This window comes from Schistocerca piceifrons, chromosome 2 (genome assembly GCF_021461385.2).
Source record: "Schistocerca piceifrons isolate TAMUIC-IGC-003096 chromosome 2, iqSchPice1.1, whole genome shotgun sequence".
Classification (NCBI taxonomy): Eukaryota; Metazoa; Arthropoda; class Insecta; order Orthoptera; family Acrididae; genus Schistocerca; species Schistocerca piceifrons.
The window spans coordinates 419,855,940-419,875,142 of NC_060139.1; the positions used below are offsets into that span (position 1 = coordinate 419,855,940).

Consider the following 19,203-nt stretch of genomic DNA (forward strand, 5'->3'; position numbering starts at 1 on the left):
GCCTTTCTGACATCTAGGGATCTTAACTGTTTTACAATCCCAGATACACTAAACACTATGTCAGCCATTCTTGCGTTTGTTCAATAATTGAAAGAGGGAATGGTGCTGCAGTCTTATACCATAAACGAGTTTTTGAAAGTTGGGTTTAGAATTTTGGCCTTCTGTTTATCATCATCCGTTACATTACCCGTACTGTCAGCAAGAGAAGGTATTGAATTATTTGTAATGTTCGTAGATTTTACATACGACCAAAATTTTTTGGGGTTATTTTTAGAATCTGCAGATAAAATATTGCTTTCAAATTCGTTAAAAGAATCTCTCATTGACCTTTTGACAGCTGCTTTCATTTCGCATAATTTCTGTTTGTCAGCGGGGCAGTGACTACGTTTAAAACAACTGTGCAATATTCTCTGCTTTCTCAGCAACTTCCTAATATGTTTGTTGTACCAAGGGGGACAGGTGTAGTCTTTTGGCTCTGAGAGCCAACTGGAACTCGCGGAACTGATTGGGCTACAACTGTTCTCGTAGCAGCGGCATAAGAAGAGGTCATAGCCACAGGATATAGGCGCTCAAATTTCCTCTTGGCCTCAGTGTAGGTCAGTCGGTCCAGGGTCTTGTATTCCATGATTTTCCTTTCTTGCTGTAAAATCCTGCAATCTGGTGAGCAAGGGGAATGATGCTCTCCGCAGTTGACACAGATGGGAGGTAGGGCACATGGAGTACCGGGATGGTATGGACGTCCACAATCCCGACATGTGATTGTGGGAAGCACAGTGGGAAGACATAAGTCTGAAATTCCAACACTTAAAGCACCGCATTGGGGGAGGGATATATGGCTTGATATCACAGCAGTAGACCAACACCTTGACTTTCTCGAGTAATGTGTCATCCTCGAAGGCCAAGATGAAGGCACCGGTGACAACCTGATTATCCCTCGGACCCCGATGGATGTGCTGGACGAAATGAACTCCTCGCCGCTCTAAGTTGGTGCGCAGCTAGTCATCAGACTGCAAAAGGAGGTCACTGTGGGATATAATACCCTGGACCATATTTAAGCTCTTATGACACGTGATGGTAACGGAAACATCCCCCAGCTTGGCACAAGCGAGTAATGCCCATGACTGGGCAGAGGATGCCGTTTTTATCAAGACTGACCCTGACCGCATTTTGGACAAGCCCTCCATCTCCCCAAACTTGTCCTCTAAAAACTGAGGCTTCATTGAAACAATGGAATCCCCATCAGCTCTCATACATATGAGGTACCAGGGTGAATAAGATTTGCTGCCCTCCTTATCCTGGCATTCCTCCCATGGTGTGGCCAAGGAGGGGAACGATTTAGGATCATATTTCCTTGCATTGCACTGAGACTTGGAACACTTAGAGACTGCTGGCCTTTGATTACCAGCAAGTTATGACGTGGCATGCTTCATCGCCCCAACCAGGGGCCCTCCCCACAGGTGCCACCTGGAAGGATGGCCATTGCCAGGAGTCCCGATGCCCCAGGGTGACAGGCATCTACACCTTGGCATACGTGGGGAGTTAACGGTGCAGGCATCAGCAGAGTGATCCCTGTGTAGTCAGGGGGCTACAACCAACAGGGTACATGGTGGCCTCTCCACCGTGATGGTTATGAGGTGCAAAGAATTCAATGGTCACTGTCAGCGCAGAAAACGACACTGCATATTGGGCGGAGGATATCACACCCAGGAAGATGTCCTCACTCAAGAGATGGAAAATGAGCCGGACTACAATGCCACAACGAGAAAGTGGATCTCAATGTGCTATGCACCATGTAAGGCGCACTTTCCCAATTGGCTCGTTCTTTGGGAAAATTTTGAAAAATGGAGGTCAAACCCTACAGGGGACCATCACATAAAGGCCAAAAGGTGCGAGACTCCTTTTAGTCACCTCTTACGACAGGCAGGAATACCTCAGACCTATTCTAACCCCTGGGTCTGCAGGGGGAATGGATTATTGGAAAAGAAATTCATTCAGGATAGATCGAAATTTTCGCATTGCTCGATAATTGTTCTGAGTTATATGCACAGAGAAAACTCTCCATTTTTATGCCACTTTGTCTCTACAATTGAGTTGTGATTGATCATGAAGTTCTTTCTGCTGCTAAATGGAATGGAATAAACTTCCTAATTTTTAACTTCTTAAAATGTCACTGTGCTTATTGATATCTTACATTTGCCTTGTTACCCATAAGCTGAACCTGCCAATGCCAAAAATAAAATTGCTGAGTTTTTAAAGTTTCTCACCACGTATCACTCATTTATAATTTTCTACAATTTCCAGCTAAATCAACTTGTTAAACGCACGTTATATTTTTCCAAAATATCTTCATGGAATTATGAGGTGCTGTGGGAACAATGTTAACCAACAGAACATCAAACTGATGTCAGATATTGTGCACTGAATTAAATTGTAGCAAAAATAAGTAAATAAATAAATAAATAAAAAATAAGAAATACTGTGTGCATCTCTTTGTGAAGCATGACTGGAATCAAAATCATGCTTACAGTTGAGATGTTTGTATCTGATGCCTTACTTCACTAACAGTTGCTGTCGCTGCTAATAAGGTGATCTTGTCAGATGAGTGTTGATCCCATACATTTTAGGTATGAAACTATGTCTACCACTGATGATCAAAAAGTGACTTTAACAATTCCTAAACTTCAATCCCATACAATTTGTTATCTTCAGCAACTGCCGTTCAAGGATTCAAGTTTTCACAGGTCACTAATAAGGGACTCATTTCAAACATGTGCTCATTATCCCACAAGTCATCATCTTTAAAAGTATTTGCTCAATGTGTTACTTCTTGAAGTGCTACATATGTCTCAGTGCCCAAAGTTGAATCTGTCTGAAAAAACTGTAGACTGCTGGATCATGGATGTGCGTGTAAATTTTTAACTGCACCCACTGTGTAATATGTGTAAAATACAATGCAGTATGGTGCCATGGATGGAAATAAATTAGCACATCTCACAAACAACACTAAAGGACATGGTGGAAAGTTTGAGTATAAACAATTATTAAAGTTCTCAACAATAATTAAAAATTATATACAGGCGGTCACTTTATGAACCCAAGAAACCAAGAAGGCCATCATAATGTATCTATGTCAATAATACCCTTCCTATCATTCTGGATTGAAATTCCATTTCACAGAGCGCAAAGACATTAAAATGTGGCCAATTTACTTAATTGCACTTTCAAATCAGTTTCAAGTTAACCACCTAAGAGATATAGTAGCGTTGCATGATATTATTGCTTGCCATCTAGGTGCCAGAGTGATGTGCCAGTCAGAAGATGGGTGTGTGACATGTACTGCTCAGAGAGAGAGATGTGTCACCTGTGTGCTGTCCGCCCCCGGTAGCTGAGTGGTCAGCGCGACAGGATGTCAATCCTAAGGGCCCAGGTTCGATTCCCGGCTGGGTCGGAGATTTTCTCCGCTCAGGAACTGGGTGTTGTGTTGTCCTAATCATCGTCATTTCATCCCCATTGACGCGCAAATCGCAGAAGTGGCGTCAAATCGAAAGACTTGCACCCGGCGAACGGTCTACCCAATGGGAGGCCCTAGTCACACGACATTATTATTACTATTATACCTGTGTGCTCTGTCTCTGTTCCGCACAGCACTTCCAGCTGTTCTTTCCCCTGACACCTGACAATGCTGGCTATGTTCCATGTATGGACAGTTGCTTCTGCTTCTAACTATTTCAAAAAATATATATCTCAAAAAACTATAGCTGCAGCTTGTTAATGCAAAACTTGATGTGTTTGCTTCAGGTCCCCCCGTATGAACATAGCATTAATACACCTATAATAAAGTGAAAATCAATGCCAAATGTTTTAAACACTCCCTGAAGTGCAGGCTATGGGTATGGGTGGCAAATGCCACCACTGGCCAGTACCCCACGCAGCACAGTGTTCATCGCTATTAGCCACGGCTCTAATTCCTGTGTCCTTATGTGCATGCAATTCCAACATGTAGTCCTCTCATTTCAAATGGCAGCAATGTACTGGACACCTGCATTTGATGAATTATTAAGTACACTATCTCGTTTTTTAACAGGCACTGGACAGAAGTTTGGAATATAAACCAAAGTACAGTTATTGAGAAACACAATCTATCTATCTCCGCCCCTGCATAAATACTAGTCATCACCAAGACATGGTTTGCCTGTCAAGTATTACATTACCAAAACACACACACACACACACACACACACACACACACACACACACACACACACACACACCACCTCAACTATGTTAGTGATGACGCATATCCCACTTGCTCAGAACTGGTATCTGGCGTATTAATATTGCAATATTTTAAGTAGTGATGAGTTAGAATTACCTGTTTGAGAATCAAGAAATGGCATTCGCAGTCTTCTTTCAATACACAAGCGTGTGTTATAAGTCGCTGAATTCTCAATTGTTTCTCTGTAAGTGGCATCATTGAAGAAGCTGCAAGAAAGATATAAGGTGAAAATTCACTAATAATTAAAGCATCAGTTTCGTAACTAAGTAGCTAACATGAATAGGGAACTCAGACACAAAATAATAATCGCTTTAGCAGCTAAGTACTACTTTCCAAAGACAAACAACTTTTCTCTAAGAATCAGTATAGATTCAGAAAACACCACTAATGAGAAACAAAGTTTGTTTTCTTCATATGTGACATCTTCCAAATATTAGATGCAACTGAACAGGTATATTATGCATTCTTAGATTTCTGAAAGATAATGAATTTGTTGACTGCTATTGAAGATATTATCAGCTGCATGTTCTAGAACACACATAATTCAAGCAATTTACTCATAGAACCTAGTACATTTATAATGGGCAATCAATGTTCAGCAGAATTGATGTTAACAGAGGACGTGTGACAAGCAAATCATAATATGTCCACCAGTGTTGTAAATATAGATACATGATTCATTAAGAAAGTTCTGCAGCACAATCAGAGTACCTGCTGACAGTACTGTTGTCTATGAGAAAGTACTGTCTTATAATTGTAATGAAAATCATCACGACTTGGACTATATTTGCACTTGGTGCAACTGAATACCAAGTCTCTTTTAATGCATATAAATGCACACATTGTCATACATTGGTGTTTATTAAACACCTTTCATTCAAATGCTTTCAATTATACAGCACCCTTTTTATATTTCTTATTTTATCATTAAAAATTGTATATAAAATATGAACAAGAGAGAGTATTAATTAAAATACATATATTTTACAAACAAAGGCTTCTAAAAAATCAGTTTTCCTAGAATGTGCAATCTATTTGTGAAAAAAAGCATAGCACTGAAGATCTGCAGCAAGTTTACTTTATAAACAAATAATCTTTTCAGAACGGTGTTTAAGTTTAGTAACACACTGTGAGGAAAAGTGAAATGAGTATCAATGAATTTGTTCAGGTAGAAAGTAATTAATGGCCTGCTCTCTGTTTAAAGCATTTCACATGGGACTTTCAATACATAACATCCCTTTTCCATTCTCTACAGCCATTAATATATGTATAGGAAAACAAACTTTTACATATTTCAAATTTGATGTTCATCTGCATTTATGTGTAGTTTTGAACAATTTTAACACATGGCAGAGCTATAATGAACCATCAAGATGACAGCCACACAAGACACGCATTACAAACAAGGTGCTGTAATTGAAATGGGTGTGTGAAAAGAAATCTTGATGAAAATCCATAAAATTTTGAGTGCAGTGTACGGTAATAATGTAATTGATAGGAATACTGTTGTGCATTGGGTAAAGAGAGGTAAAGTGTCAGGAAGTGCAGAAACTGAACTCTTTGATTGGTCCCCCACAGCCCAGACCTGGCACCCTCAAATTTCCATCTGTTTGCATCTCTTAAGGAATCTCAACACAGGACACACTTTGAAGATAAGAACATAATTCATGAAGTGAAAACATGGCTACAATCGTAGGAAAGAATTTTACTAACAGGGAATACATGCTAACAACATAACACTGGTATAAGTCTGTAGAACATGATAGAGACACTATACAATAATGGTAAATGTAAAAAAAAAATAAAAATAAAAAAAAAAATAAAAAATGCTGGTTAATATTACACCCAAATTCTGACTCTTAAAAAAAAAAATGTTCTGATACAAGAACTGTGGGGGATTATGTATTGAACAACTGTCAAAAATTTAAAAATAATTTTTGGTGTAGTCTTCAGTATGAAGTTTGATGCAGCTCTCCAGAATGGTCTATCTCATGCAAGTATTTTCCTATAAACATCCTACATCCACTTAAATCTTACTCCACCTAGGCAAACTGTACCCTGATCCTCCAACAACCCCCCCCCCCCCTTTCCAAATTACCAATTCACTGATGTTCAGGATGTGCCTAGGCAAACTGTACCCTGATCCTCCAACAACCCCCCCCCCCCCTTTCCAAATTATCAATTCACTGATGTTCAGGATGTGTCCAGTCAACCTATTTCCATGTTTAGTGAAGTTGTGGCACATAGCTCTCCTCCCCCAATTTGATTAGTTATTAAATCTATCAATCTAATCAACAAAATTCTTCAGTAACACCACAATGGTGAGCACAGGATAACCTCAAAGAGGATCACGAGTCTGTCACCCCTAAAGCTAATATACATATTTGTGTCACTGATAGGTTTCAAAACTATCTGTTTTATGTGATTTTCCAATAATGTTATTAGAACAGTTCTGCAATAATTTTGGTTTTGTGTCTTTTTTTTTTTTTTTTTTTTTTTTTCAGTCAAGTATGGGGTGGCTGCTACCACTCCCATGTAGTATGGTATGAGTGAAAAGTATGTAAAAACGAAATGAGGTTTTCTCATAAGTTTTCAATGGATCCCAGTGAGAAACCTGGAGGTCGAAAAAAGTATACAGCAGCCGCTTTTAGCTTACACTCTATACTTAATCCTGAGTAAACAATATTGTATGAAAACTCAATTTCTAGTTAATTTCATATTACACAATCATTTGCATGATAAATCTAAATGTAGTGGAACAAGTAATTTTACATTCACATTGCCAATTACTTTGTACATATGGTCACATGCTGACCATTATTATTATCACTATTATTATTATTATTATTATTATTATTATTATTAGATATGGGCGTCAAACGAGTGCATCACAGCAATGGACTAATTATGGGAAGTCAGTGAAACAGCTGCAAATCAAGTGCGGAAGTGGCCAACACTGGCCAAAATGTTTCCTCTAGAATGTTCAAGAACGTTGAGTAATTCCAAAAAAACAGAGAAATTTCAATGAAAATATATTTATTGAGATACAGTTTCCAAAACAGGGGCAAAAAAAAGCTAAAAGTATATATTTTAACATGTGATTATCATTTTGCAAAACTTTCATTGTAGAACACGTAAATTTTCCCATCCATCATTGCCTTTTCTCTGATGAACAAAAGCAATGGAACAGTGTATTATTGCAAACTTGTCTGTAGTCCAGTGGGGAATTCTTGAGAGCACAAGACTTAAAAAGGAAGTCCGAAAGAAGTAGATTTGTGCATTAGAAGTTAATTTGATGCGAATATTGTTTCAAACTTAATTATTTTGATTTCAGTATAAACTGTACCCGTAACTCAAAAACATCATTAAGTTTTCTTTACAAAAAGTACATTTATGGAGCTGTACAAGGGAACACTGTGAAAGTATGCTGGTTTACATGTAGGACTCAGCTGTTACACTCTTGGTAAAATTAAAGTATGTTAAGAATGAGATTTGTGTGTCACAGGTAGGAAATTACACACTGCATTCTCTGCAATGTCTCAAGCTATGTTAGACAATAGGTTATGAGAAATATTGTTTTAGAATGAAGGTATATGTTTTGGGCACTTATTCTGCCAAACAGCATAATAAAAGATATTTTTAACTAAATTTCAGATTACAATACATAGCAACAATGGCATCAAAGGTATCCAAAATTTTAGAGAAAAGTTGACATATCAGCTGCATTTATAAAATGAAGAAAGTGTGATAAGAAAAGAAGGCAAATGATAAGAAAAACAATGACTGACAACACAGCACTTCAGAATTAAAGAAACAGAGTGAAAGAGAACAAAAACACTGCTACAGAATGAAGAAGAAAGAACAGTCCTGTAACTCACTAGTTCAACCTTATAAGTCAGCAAGTTTACTAGGAAAGGCAGTCAGTAGAACAAAGACAGCATTGCCCTAGAGTTCCAATAAAAGAAGAGTTGTGGTGAAGTAGTTGTTATCAGAATATCCAGAAATTGAAGCTGCTGCTGCTTCTTCCACAACAGAAATACCACTGTATGGAAATAAAGTTTGTATAAAGAACTTCTTTCACAAGTCAAAAATTTTTTCTCAAGAGATGACATCTCAAGATGTCTTACAGAAAAGAGATTGTTTGGTTGTTAGAGACATAATTACCAAAGAAAAATGAATTGTGCAGAAAAGAATAATGTTGACAATAGTTATGGAATATATGAACTTTTTAAATCTGACTTTCTGCATCTTACAGCTGTGGCGAACGAAAGTCAATTTTATATTCTTTGACCCACTCTTGTTTAACCAACATCTAAAATGCCACATAATGTTTGTATCTGTAAGTAACATTCCAATATGGAGTTTCTTGTAAATTCCTAAGTTAGTTTGTACTGCAGATTATGAAAAGTGTATGACACAAAACTGTGTTAATTGTAAGTTAGAAGCCAGTGATCGCAGTCTTATATGTGACAGTGACATGTATGAAGAAGAATGTTGACGTAATGGAAAGGAGGCAAGGAAGGGCTGAAGATGTTACTGAAACTGGTTGTGTAAAAGATGTACTCTAGGAAATTGCACACCAGTTACCAGTGTTCACTTATTTCATTTTGTGAAGCAAACACAATCATACCACTTCCAGACATCAAAGTCATTCATAATACCAAATGCTGTAGTTCTGCAAATTTATTTTTCAGAAAGTTATACACTTACTATGCAGGACAAAATTTAGAGTGCACATTGGTCACGTGGTCAAGTTATCATATTTGCAGCAGTGGCATGTTTGGTTGGAGACTGGCTCTGAGTCTATGATAACAGCCATGAATCAAATCATGGCAAGCACTAGGTTTGGACATTCTTATTAGAAGTCATGAAAATATTGAAAATGAAGTTTCCACAAATTAATGAGCAACACATATTTTCCAATGGATGTGCTGGACAGCTGAAAATAAATTCACACTTACAAATATGACATTTTTAGGCAACATGTTGGAGATTAGGTCTGTCAACTGGAGTTTTTTGTCACAGCACAAGTCATGGGTGCTGTTGGTGGCATGGGCAAAGAAAGCACTTTGGAACAGGGTGAAATCCAACAGTTTCAATGTACAAATTGCAGAGAACTTTGCTGAATATACCAAACACTGCATGAAGCCAACTAGAGTGATTTAGGTTATCAAGGAAAGAACTGCGGAAAATGTTAAGATCCTGGAACAGAGATTGGCTGAAGTCTGTCTTATTCCCAAGTTGCAGTCATTACATTATTTTTCTTGTGTCAAAGAAGGTCTGCTTAAAATTGGGGCAACAGCAAAATCAGAGTTGCAGTCTGTTGTTACATTGCCAGGATTAAAACAACAAGAAAAAGATCAGTGTTGAAGATTTTGTTGAATCTGTTCTTCCAGTGACAAGGACAAAATCTCTTGTCACACATTGCAGAAGTTAAGTATGGAGATAATAAAAGTGTAACATTACTTTACATGGAAAAAAGTGGCACATTTTGGGTTTGGCCTGCAGTGTAGGATGAGTCTATTGAAGAAAGGTCTGTAGTGAAGAGAAAGTTGTGTATTACAACACTGATGAACAACAGGAGACAGTTCTCACTTGACTAGAATTTTTTTAAAAGTCAGTCTGAATTTATTGTCTTTGTTCTTTTTTCATGTTGTAGTTTAGCTTAAATAGTATGTATTTAGTTGCATAAAGTACTACAATTTAATATTCAATGCAAATCATACATCAGACAATTTGTCCTACCTGTAACTACACAACAGATCATATATAGCATCCTACAATGGCTGCAACTTAGTAATTCTTTTCTCGTAGCTACATGTTTCTTTAATAGAAGAATTTAAATTTTATTGAATGTGGTTTGAGCGAACTGTGGCCACTAACAGCGCAGAATTATTGTTCTGATGTCAAAATTATTCAGTTCCATGTCAATTTCTTGTCCCACGCGTAACATGAGTTTTATTTACTATACTGCAGACAATTCAATACGTGTATCTCAACACTGTATTTGTTACAATTAAAAGGAGTAATCTTGTTGCTTAAAACAGTAACTTGACTTCAAATAACTTATAATTCCTAAATGTAAAACACAAAAATTTCTAGTACAAATGTCCCACGAGAAATGCTGGAATTCCCCTGTTGTAGAACGTTCCACAATGTTACATAATCCTCCAGAAGTTTTGACAGTGTTCTAAATTGTTACAGAACCTTTCCAAAGGTTTAAGAAAGTTCTAAAATATGCTCAAATGTTTCAGAATACTCCTGAGTGTTCTAGACGATCCTGAATGTTCTTTAACATTTTCAAATGCTCTTGGATGTTTCAGAATGTTCTGGAATGGGATGTTTCCAGAATGACGTTTTCACTCTGCAGTGGCGTGTCCGCCGTTATGAAGACTTCCTGGCAGATTAAAACTGTGTGCCGGACTTAGTCTCAAACTCAGTTTTTGTTTGTCATTTATGGAGTTAAAAGGTCACTTAAGCTATGGACCTGCAATTCTAGACAACATGTTAAAGGATAAGCATAACCATGGGAGATTTGGGAATCTCTGTTGTACGTGGAGGATCAAATTAATGTCATTTAAAATAAATCTATAAGTAGATGTCACAATGATACACACTGTACAGGATCAAAAACAAAAGCATCCACATACTACCCAAGAAAGAATGTGCTTGAAAGTATAAACATGAATGAAAATACATACGTTAGCCACTTATTTGTTAAAGGTCTAAATATTGATCTTATGAACACCAGAAGTCATAAAGCAGATGAACTCAAAATTATGTATTTTGCATGCAAAAGTTTGAGGCATAACAATGTTATGTAATTATTAGGCTACTTATCTGAAGAGGGAATTTTGTAATATGTGACACTGCTCTCTAGTGTCGAATTCCAATGTTTTGAATTTTGTTTGTTGTGTTGCTATTGATGAGTGAGTGGCTGTAATTGGAAGGTAGATATTGGCAAGTGCTGTGCTTTGTGGTTTTGAATTGCTAGTAGTTGTCATGGACGTGACAAAAAAATTCAATAGACGTTTGTTGAATGTCGCTATGGACGAGGATACAACCAGCAGCATTAAGTTTTTACAACTGTATGGCTTCCTTGCCAAATTTGTATAGTGCCATGTTTGTGGCAAGTACAGGAAGCTACTACAGCTGCGATTTCAATATGTTTTATTCTTTTTTATTTCAAAGAAGTGTATGATTCAATTTGTGTTAATTTTATTTTTATTTGTATATTTTGTTGTGGATAAGTGTTAATTGGAGGCTGAGTGGTTTTTGGTGAACTGGGATAGATTTTCTTTTTGTTTTTTAGTATTTTGTTTGTTAATGAATGGTGAATGTTTGGCTAAATGTAAGTATTAGTCTGGACCAAAGGAAAGATGGCAACACTAAGTGGAGCTGTAGTAGCAGCTCTGGCAGATATGTACAAAGTAGGTTGCAAACTGGTGGAAGTAGTGCGTCTCTCAGTAAATTTGCGAATCAGCACAGAAGAAAAGTGGATGAGGTGATAGACAGATCTGAAGCCCACTGTAGTATAGCCTGAAGCCCAGCTTAGGTTGAGATGCTACAGTTTGGTTGTGAGTTGCTAAAGCCAAGAAAGTGAATGGAAGAAAATCAGCTATGATTTCAGACAGATGTGTAGTGTAGGATGGGTCAAGGTTAGGTTTGAACATTATAGTTTGGTCACTCATGCAGTGACACTGAGTCACAACACCTGTTGTGCAGACTACAGTTCAGCCAAAGGAAATGACCATGACTAAATATATGCCAGATGAAACTACAACATAAGTATTCCAGTGGCTCTCTGCAAAGGTCACCAACAGTGAAGGACTATTTTGCACCCCACCCATCACTTGCAGCAAACAGTACAAAACTGCTGCAGTACCACTCCACACTATTATATAACTCGTGCCCTGTAGCTTAGCTGGCAGTGTCTGTTATCGAATGGAGTCTTTGTGCATGTCCACAGGAGTGGCTGCTACAGCTGAAGCCATACAGAAGAGGAAGTGACATGCTTCGACAATGTTCACAACAGGATGGACACTGCATTGTGTAATCGAACTTTGCACAGACAGGAGTGTTACAGATTTGCATTGTACATCAATCTGGAACTTGAATATTCATGTTCTTTAATAAAAGTGTGTCTTTGGAACTTCGTACTGTAATCATTTCAATGGTTATGTTTTTAGAATGCAGGCCTGAAGTTGGGAGCAAATTGATATCAGCAGCACTACAGATTTGCATTGTACACCAATCTAGAACTCGAGTATTCATGTTCTTTGATAAAAGTGTGTCTTTGGAACTTCATACTGGAATCATTTCAATGTTATGTTTTTAGAATGCAGGCCTGAAGTTGGGAGCTACATTGATATCAGCAGCACCTCCAAACTGCTACCGGTTTTCTACTTAGGGGCCGATACATGTCAGAAACTGGCAACAAGGTTAATTAGACCAGAATTTTGACCCCAGCAGAAAAGCAGAGTGAAAATATCAAACCGCACTACTTGTACGTCTGGCAATGACACTATACGAGTAAGTTCAGTCCTACATTTTGATGACAACAACATTTGGACTTGGTACAATTAGAACAATCTTTATACACTGCCTATTGGCTTCTGTCTCGGGTTCTTCAGCCGACGTTCATCTAATGATTTTTCTGACGTTTCGCCAGCACGAGTGGCTGGCATTGTCAAAGCTTCACCCTCCATTGCCGGTGGTGAACTGCAGGCGAGCTCGCGGCCGCAGACTATATGTACCAGGCGCGCCAACGTCCGAGGGCTTCTCCGCGGTCATTTCCGGTGCGGTTCTCCTCTTGCTACCTGCTCGCCTCCAGTTCACCACCGGCAATGGAGGGTGAAGCTTTGACAATGCCAGCCACTCGTGCTGGCAAAATGTCAGAAAAATCATTAGATGAACGTCGGCCGAAGAACCCGAGATAGAAGCCAATAGGCATTTGTCAACAAGTGGCCACGAAAGCCTTAACAATTTTGTAATCTTTATACAGCAGTGGGTACTTAGTGGTTATGGACATCAAAGTTTTAGGTATTGTTGAATATTTTTGTGTGTTGTCTCTCCTTTTTTTTTTTTCTTTTCCATTTTCTCTCTAGCCTGTCGCCAAGTGCGCTGTCTAATCATATCTTTTTCTGGGAATCTTAACTAAGAACAACACACTGTATTCAGTCTAATTTCAGATGGTGCAACAAATTGACCTTGCAGGACAAATTCTACAACTTCTGCAGTCCATTAGTAAAACACAGGAAAGGCTGCTGCTCAGACTAACAAGACAAAGTAAGGAGCACACCATCAGCATTCCGTCCACTAGATGGAACGATGGAAAAATAGACAAGTTACATCACACCACAAGTTTTACAGAAGTTACAAGAAAAACCCAGTCTTGTTTCAAGGAATTGGTCAGCATGCTTCGGAGACTAACCAGAGACTGTAAATGTAAATGTGTAAATTCTGAACGTAATCTTTAGCATGTGGATACACCAGTAAAGGACGTGCTCCCAATGATAGTTTATGGAATGATCTCATTAGCTCAAATAATCCCACACTCGGAGAATGTTTATCTGTTATTCAGGTATTTGATTAGACAAAATGAACAAAGCAGGTGTCAATCAGGGAAGAGCTGAGGTGTTCAATACAGAATACAGAATTTCATAGCACCAGCAAATTTCCAGTAAACTCTAGTAGGTGGAATTGCAAAATCATCCCTAAAAAAAGATAGAAAGTCAAAATCGCAAAATAGGGTGAAATCTTATATTAACATTTCGTTATCCATGAATGAAAATCTTGTTATTGCAAACCCACAAAATGTTCACTCTGTTAGAAAAAGGGACAGAAGTGGAAGCTTGCCTGCAAAAACAGTTTAGGAACGTTCAGTACACTACATTCAAGGATAGAACTGAAATTGTCGAGGATGACTTTGAAAACAAAATTTACAAAGTAGTGCCAAACGTCACAAAAGAGGTTCTGGTGGGTGCCTGATTTAATGGAGGAATGTGCTGTTCCCAGTTGACACACTTTTTTCTAAAACTATTGTCACTAGTTCTACTCTTGACTTTATTGGCTTCCCTCAGTTAAATAAAATTCAGGATATGTTGACAAGCCAATCCAATTACAAGACCACTGTACACGAACTGCTCAGTATGAAAACAAGGCAGTGTAAGCATTGTAGCTGGTGACACATTCTAAAATGGCTGTCAACATCAAGGCCTAGGACTTTGCAAATCAAATACACATAATGGACGAGACAGTTAAATGTACACATCTGTGCCAACAGCACATACAAGTATTTTGTGGCACTCCAGGAACATCAAAAACTTCCAGGTGCATGTCACCTTTAAGCCTGACTTGATTCCAAAGCATTGCAAGGTTATACCGGTACTTGTCCCTTATGCACTGCCTGAGAAGGTCAAGCAGGAACTGGAGAGGCTGGAAGGTAATGCCATAATTGTTCCCATTTCAAACAGTCTTTGTGACACCCTTGGTCATTCAGGAAAAACCGAAAGGAAAGCTTCAACTGTGTGGTTACTCCTAATCAACATTGTGTGCTCAATCGGTTGTTGGTCCCTATCCTGTCCCCGCCAATTAGGTGCTTCATAGTAGAAAGATTAGAATTATCCTTTCCTTCACTGCACCTTGCAGGTATGGAGAGACTGTCAGCAGATGTTGGAAACAATGTTTGGACATGTTGAAATGAAACATATTAGAGAAGTAGCCACAGACCTATTGAATCTGGGTGAAACATAGATAGATGTTGGCAGATGTTGGTAAATGTCGGCAGAAAGATGATGTCGGCATTAAGGAGTGTGGAACTTCCTCTAAAAGGCTTATTACTGGAAGTGTTAGATCAATGATGGGGTTCACCAGTGATGCCCAACTAAAATTCTGGGCTAAATCCACAAAAGGTGATTCATATTGTCAAATGAATTCCGGAAACTTTGGAAGGTAGTTTGCATGTATGGTTCTCCCAAATCATCCCAAAAGTCAGTCATTGCGATGGACAATGCTCCACATCATAACAGGCAGGTGGACAAAGCACAGACACAGATATGGTACCAAAGCAAGGATGCTGGAATGGCTGCAAGAGAGGAGTGTTGCCCGAAATGAGGTCATGATACCAAAAGTAAAACATCTTAGTACAAGCGCAGCATTTCAGGGGACATGGCGAAAGACAATTTGTTTAAGATTGCAAGTGAATCTCTTCTGTCAGTAACCGCTGATGACGGGAAGAGTACAGCAGATAGTTCCAACAACTGGAAGAAAATTACAGGAGACATGAAAGTGTCGTACAATGTCCAATAGACGAAATCATTATTAATATTGCTGAACTGTACAGTAATGACAATACTGGATTGTGCACAGATGAGGAACGTAATGATACTGATTCTGAGTGATTTATCTGTACATACAATTCAGTGTTACATGTGTGCATAATTGTTCAAAATTGTACTTATTCTCTTTTTATTGCCACAATGTAAGTTTGCTGGTGGTTCTCTTTAATTTTGAACTGTCTATTATAACTGATATGGAATCTGTAGCAACAAACGCCACTTTTCAATGTGAAAACGTTGATTTCACAAACCCTGCCAACTTTTATTATGCCCTGCCTAAGTTTTTACTTTCGTAGATGCACAATATGTAGCATTACACAGCTGTTATGACAGCAGTTAATAGATGGCAATGTCAGAGCCACATGGACCACAAATTGTGTATGAATCAAGTGTGTTGCCAGCACTGCTTGACATTAGTGCAGCTTGTTCCCCCAACACTGCCCCTCTCCTCTTACAAACCTATGTGTTGGGAGTCTTTCGGTGGAGCTTTCTTACTCTGCTCCTGCACGTCCCTCAGAATTTTCTCTTTTTCTTTTGAATAGACTGTATACGAGTTGGTATCAATGTTATATCTTACAAAAAAAGGCATACACTAGTTTATAAAGAGCAACAGCTTGTAATAAAGCATATGTCAAAGAATGGTTTTCTTACTATTATGAACAAGCTATTTGTGCAGGTGATTTTATAGAAGACTGAACATACAACCTAGATGTTAAAGTGCATTCTTTGAGTGCTGAAATGAACTGAATGCACAACCTAGCATAATAAACGAAAATCTAGCTGTTATGAGTTACAGTGGTAGACCTGCAACAGAAAAAGAAAAGTGCCTCAAAGCAAGCACACATGAAGGACATCTGAAGATATGTAGTCTTTTGCAACAGCAGCAGAAAAAAGTGAAGTGGAAAAGGGGAGATGAGATCTGAGAAAAATCATCAATATTATTATTGGAAAAAAGTAGCTTTCAAGAAATTGAAAAATGGAAAACCAGGCAAAAAAAATTAAATGCATGGCTACAATTATATTGGATGAATCTTCTGATCAAATGACTCTGAAGCTCTACATCAAGACCCAATGTCTAGTCCTAAAATATCATAGTGTGAACAAAGTACGGACTTGATGAAAACAAAAATTAGAAACTTAAATTTGTGTGATTGAAAAGTCTTGGACCTTTCTCCCCTGCAGGAAGCATGAAATTTGCTGAAAATTGTATGCCTCAGTTATGCAGATTGCTGGATGGGTATCTGGATCGATGGATTATGAGGGTTTAAGGCACCGAACTACTATGATCACTGGTCCCTCTGCACTATGTATGCCAGAAACATGGGTAAAAGTCATTCAGTTTTATCCCATAAAAAAGGTAAGATACATCCAAGGCCCACCGCAGCTTGTTATGTTGCGGAAGCTGCACCTAGTGCCTGACCAGGCTCTCCCACCCACTGTATCAGGTCAACAGAATTCACCAAGTTGTCCACCTGAAAGGGGGAGCACTAAAAAAATTTTAAGAAGAAATTATGACTTGAGATAACATTAAAACTGAGTTGTGATGTTAGGTATCACAGCAGCCCTCCATCTGGGGAGGCAGCCAAAGGTTCTCTGGGGCTAAGAATGTGACAAGAGGAGACCCTCTTCCCCACGTGGCAACGAGCAGGACCATAACAATGAAGGTTTCAGATAAATGTATACCGTTTACTCTCTCACACAATATTTACAATGTGATATGCTGCCCTGGCACTATGATTTCACAGACTAACTGCAAAAGCTCACCATGTAGAAGCGAATGTGGGACACACCACAGGATATCGGTGACCGTCAGCTGAGTACCACAACTATAATACGGTGGGGCAGCTTGCCGTAGGATTTATCCATGGGTTAGGTTGTTGAGACTGACACAGAAGCAAAGGAGACTGTAGATTCGCAGCACACAAAGAGAAGGCTGCTACAGTCATAGACACTTTTATAGTCTGTAACTTACTGATTGTGGCCATGACACCTTTGTTGTAGACTCCTTGGTGAGGCAATCCACAAGGTCACTTTTTGGGATCGCGAAGTGATGCGGGGATCAAAGGACACCACTGTCTTCGAATTATTGTAGAGGTCCAACAGGAGATTTTGTATCTGCATTAACCAATGGATGCCAGGAATAACAGGTTGCTCGTGAAGCCACTGTAGATTGCAAAAGACTCATGTTATTGTGAAGGCCACGCACAATTGCTACGAATTCCTCTCAAAACATGTTGCATCCACTAGGCAGGAAGTGTTGTTTGCTGGTCTTGGGGCACGTAAAGGGTTAGCCTGTTTGGTCTTCATCCCATGAGCCATCGATAAGAGTAACACCACACTATCAGGGGGGGAAGGGGGGGGGGGGGGGGGAAGCGAAGGGTCTGTCACACATCCTTTGGACAAAAGGAAAGATGGAGGCATGTGGTTAAAAGGACCAAACTATGAGGTTATAAATCCCTTAATCATTTGTGTATCAAAGCAGGAATAGCCCCAGAGAGCAAGTACACAAAATACAAATCCCAGTGGACTCTATTGTACCTGATCGTGAGAAAACTAGCTACACAAACAAAATAAAATCTCAGGAAAGAGAACAATAACAATGAATCTGTCAACTAATGACTGATGTAAAAGAATAAGAAGAATTAAAAATGTTGGAATGTCAGGAGCCACATTAACATACGTGAATATAATCTGCATTTTCATAAAAGGAAAAGATTGGCTCTCAGTTTTAAAGAATACAACACCAGATCTAATTTCATGCTTAGTTCTATGTGTGTAATTGATTTTCTAATTTATTTCAAACATTCCTAGTTAGTATCTTTTGTTATAGGATGAAATCAGTAATTGTTTCGTAACAAATTCTATTGTTGACGAATAACAAATATAAATTCTGTACTAATTTTAAACATGTGGAAGACGAAATACTAGTAATCTTAAAATACCTATTTGGCTCTATTCGAAAACATGTTAGCAAAACCAGCCCTTCATTAATTCCAAAGTAATTAACAGTTTTGTCAAAAGTATTGTTTGCATACTTATATTTGTTAATTTCATGATTTAAACAAATAATTCGGACTAACTCTTTTAGTAGAAGGAACTGTTAAAAAGAACCAATTTTTTTACGTATTCAGTTAATCAAATGAGTTCAGTTAATTCAGTTAATCAAATGAGTTCAGTTTTAATTGTTATTTCTGTAAATTAAACTTCAAACAATGTGTAGTTTCAGCACCTATTATTGCAATGGTATATAAGGGCCTGATTTTTGGTCTTGAGACAGTCAGTCCACGGCCGAGTTTCAGAAGAGGAATCTGTATTGATTAGAACAACAACAATGCATCAACTTAACAGTGAAATAAGTGTTACACGAATAGGCCATGTGTTAAAGCAATGACAGTGACTGTTCAGTTTATTTGAAACACTGAACTGTGTGGTTAGGCTTTTACTGCTCGTAGACGTACAACAATAAACTATTGTAGCAGTGTGTGGATGTTCAACTGCAAACTATTAATGAGGCTAACGGGAAGATAAACCATAGTGCACTGGCCATATTAAAGGTATATATATGAAGAAACTGCAAAAAGGTAAGAA

At 38.4% G+C, this 19,203-nt stretch overlaps 1 protein-coding gene across 2 annotated transcripts in view; it reads right to left on the reverse strand.

Annotated features, from left to right (window-relative positions):
- Positions 1 to 19,203, reverse strand: part of LOC124778018 (zinc finger protein ubi-d4) — a 249,386-nt gene that overhangs the window by 217,765 nt on the left and 12,418 nt on the right. For both annotated transcript variants that reach the window (XM_047253596.1, XM_047253595.1), the window contains exon 2: positions 4,373 to 4,482. In XM_047253596.1, the coding sequence (XP_047109552.1) occupies positions 4,373 to 4,482 (110 nt within the window). The remainder of the gene's footprint in view (positions 1 to 4,372; positions 4,483 to 19,203) is intronic.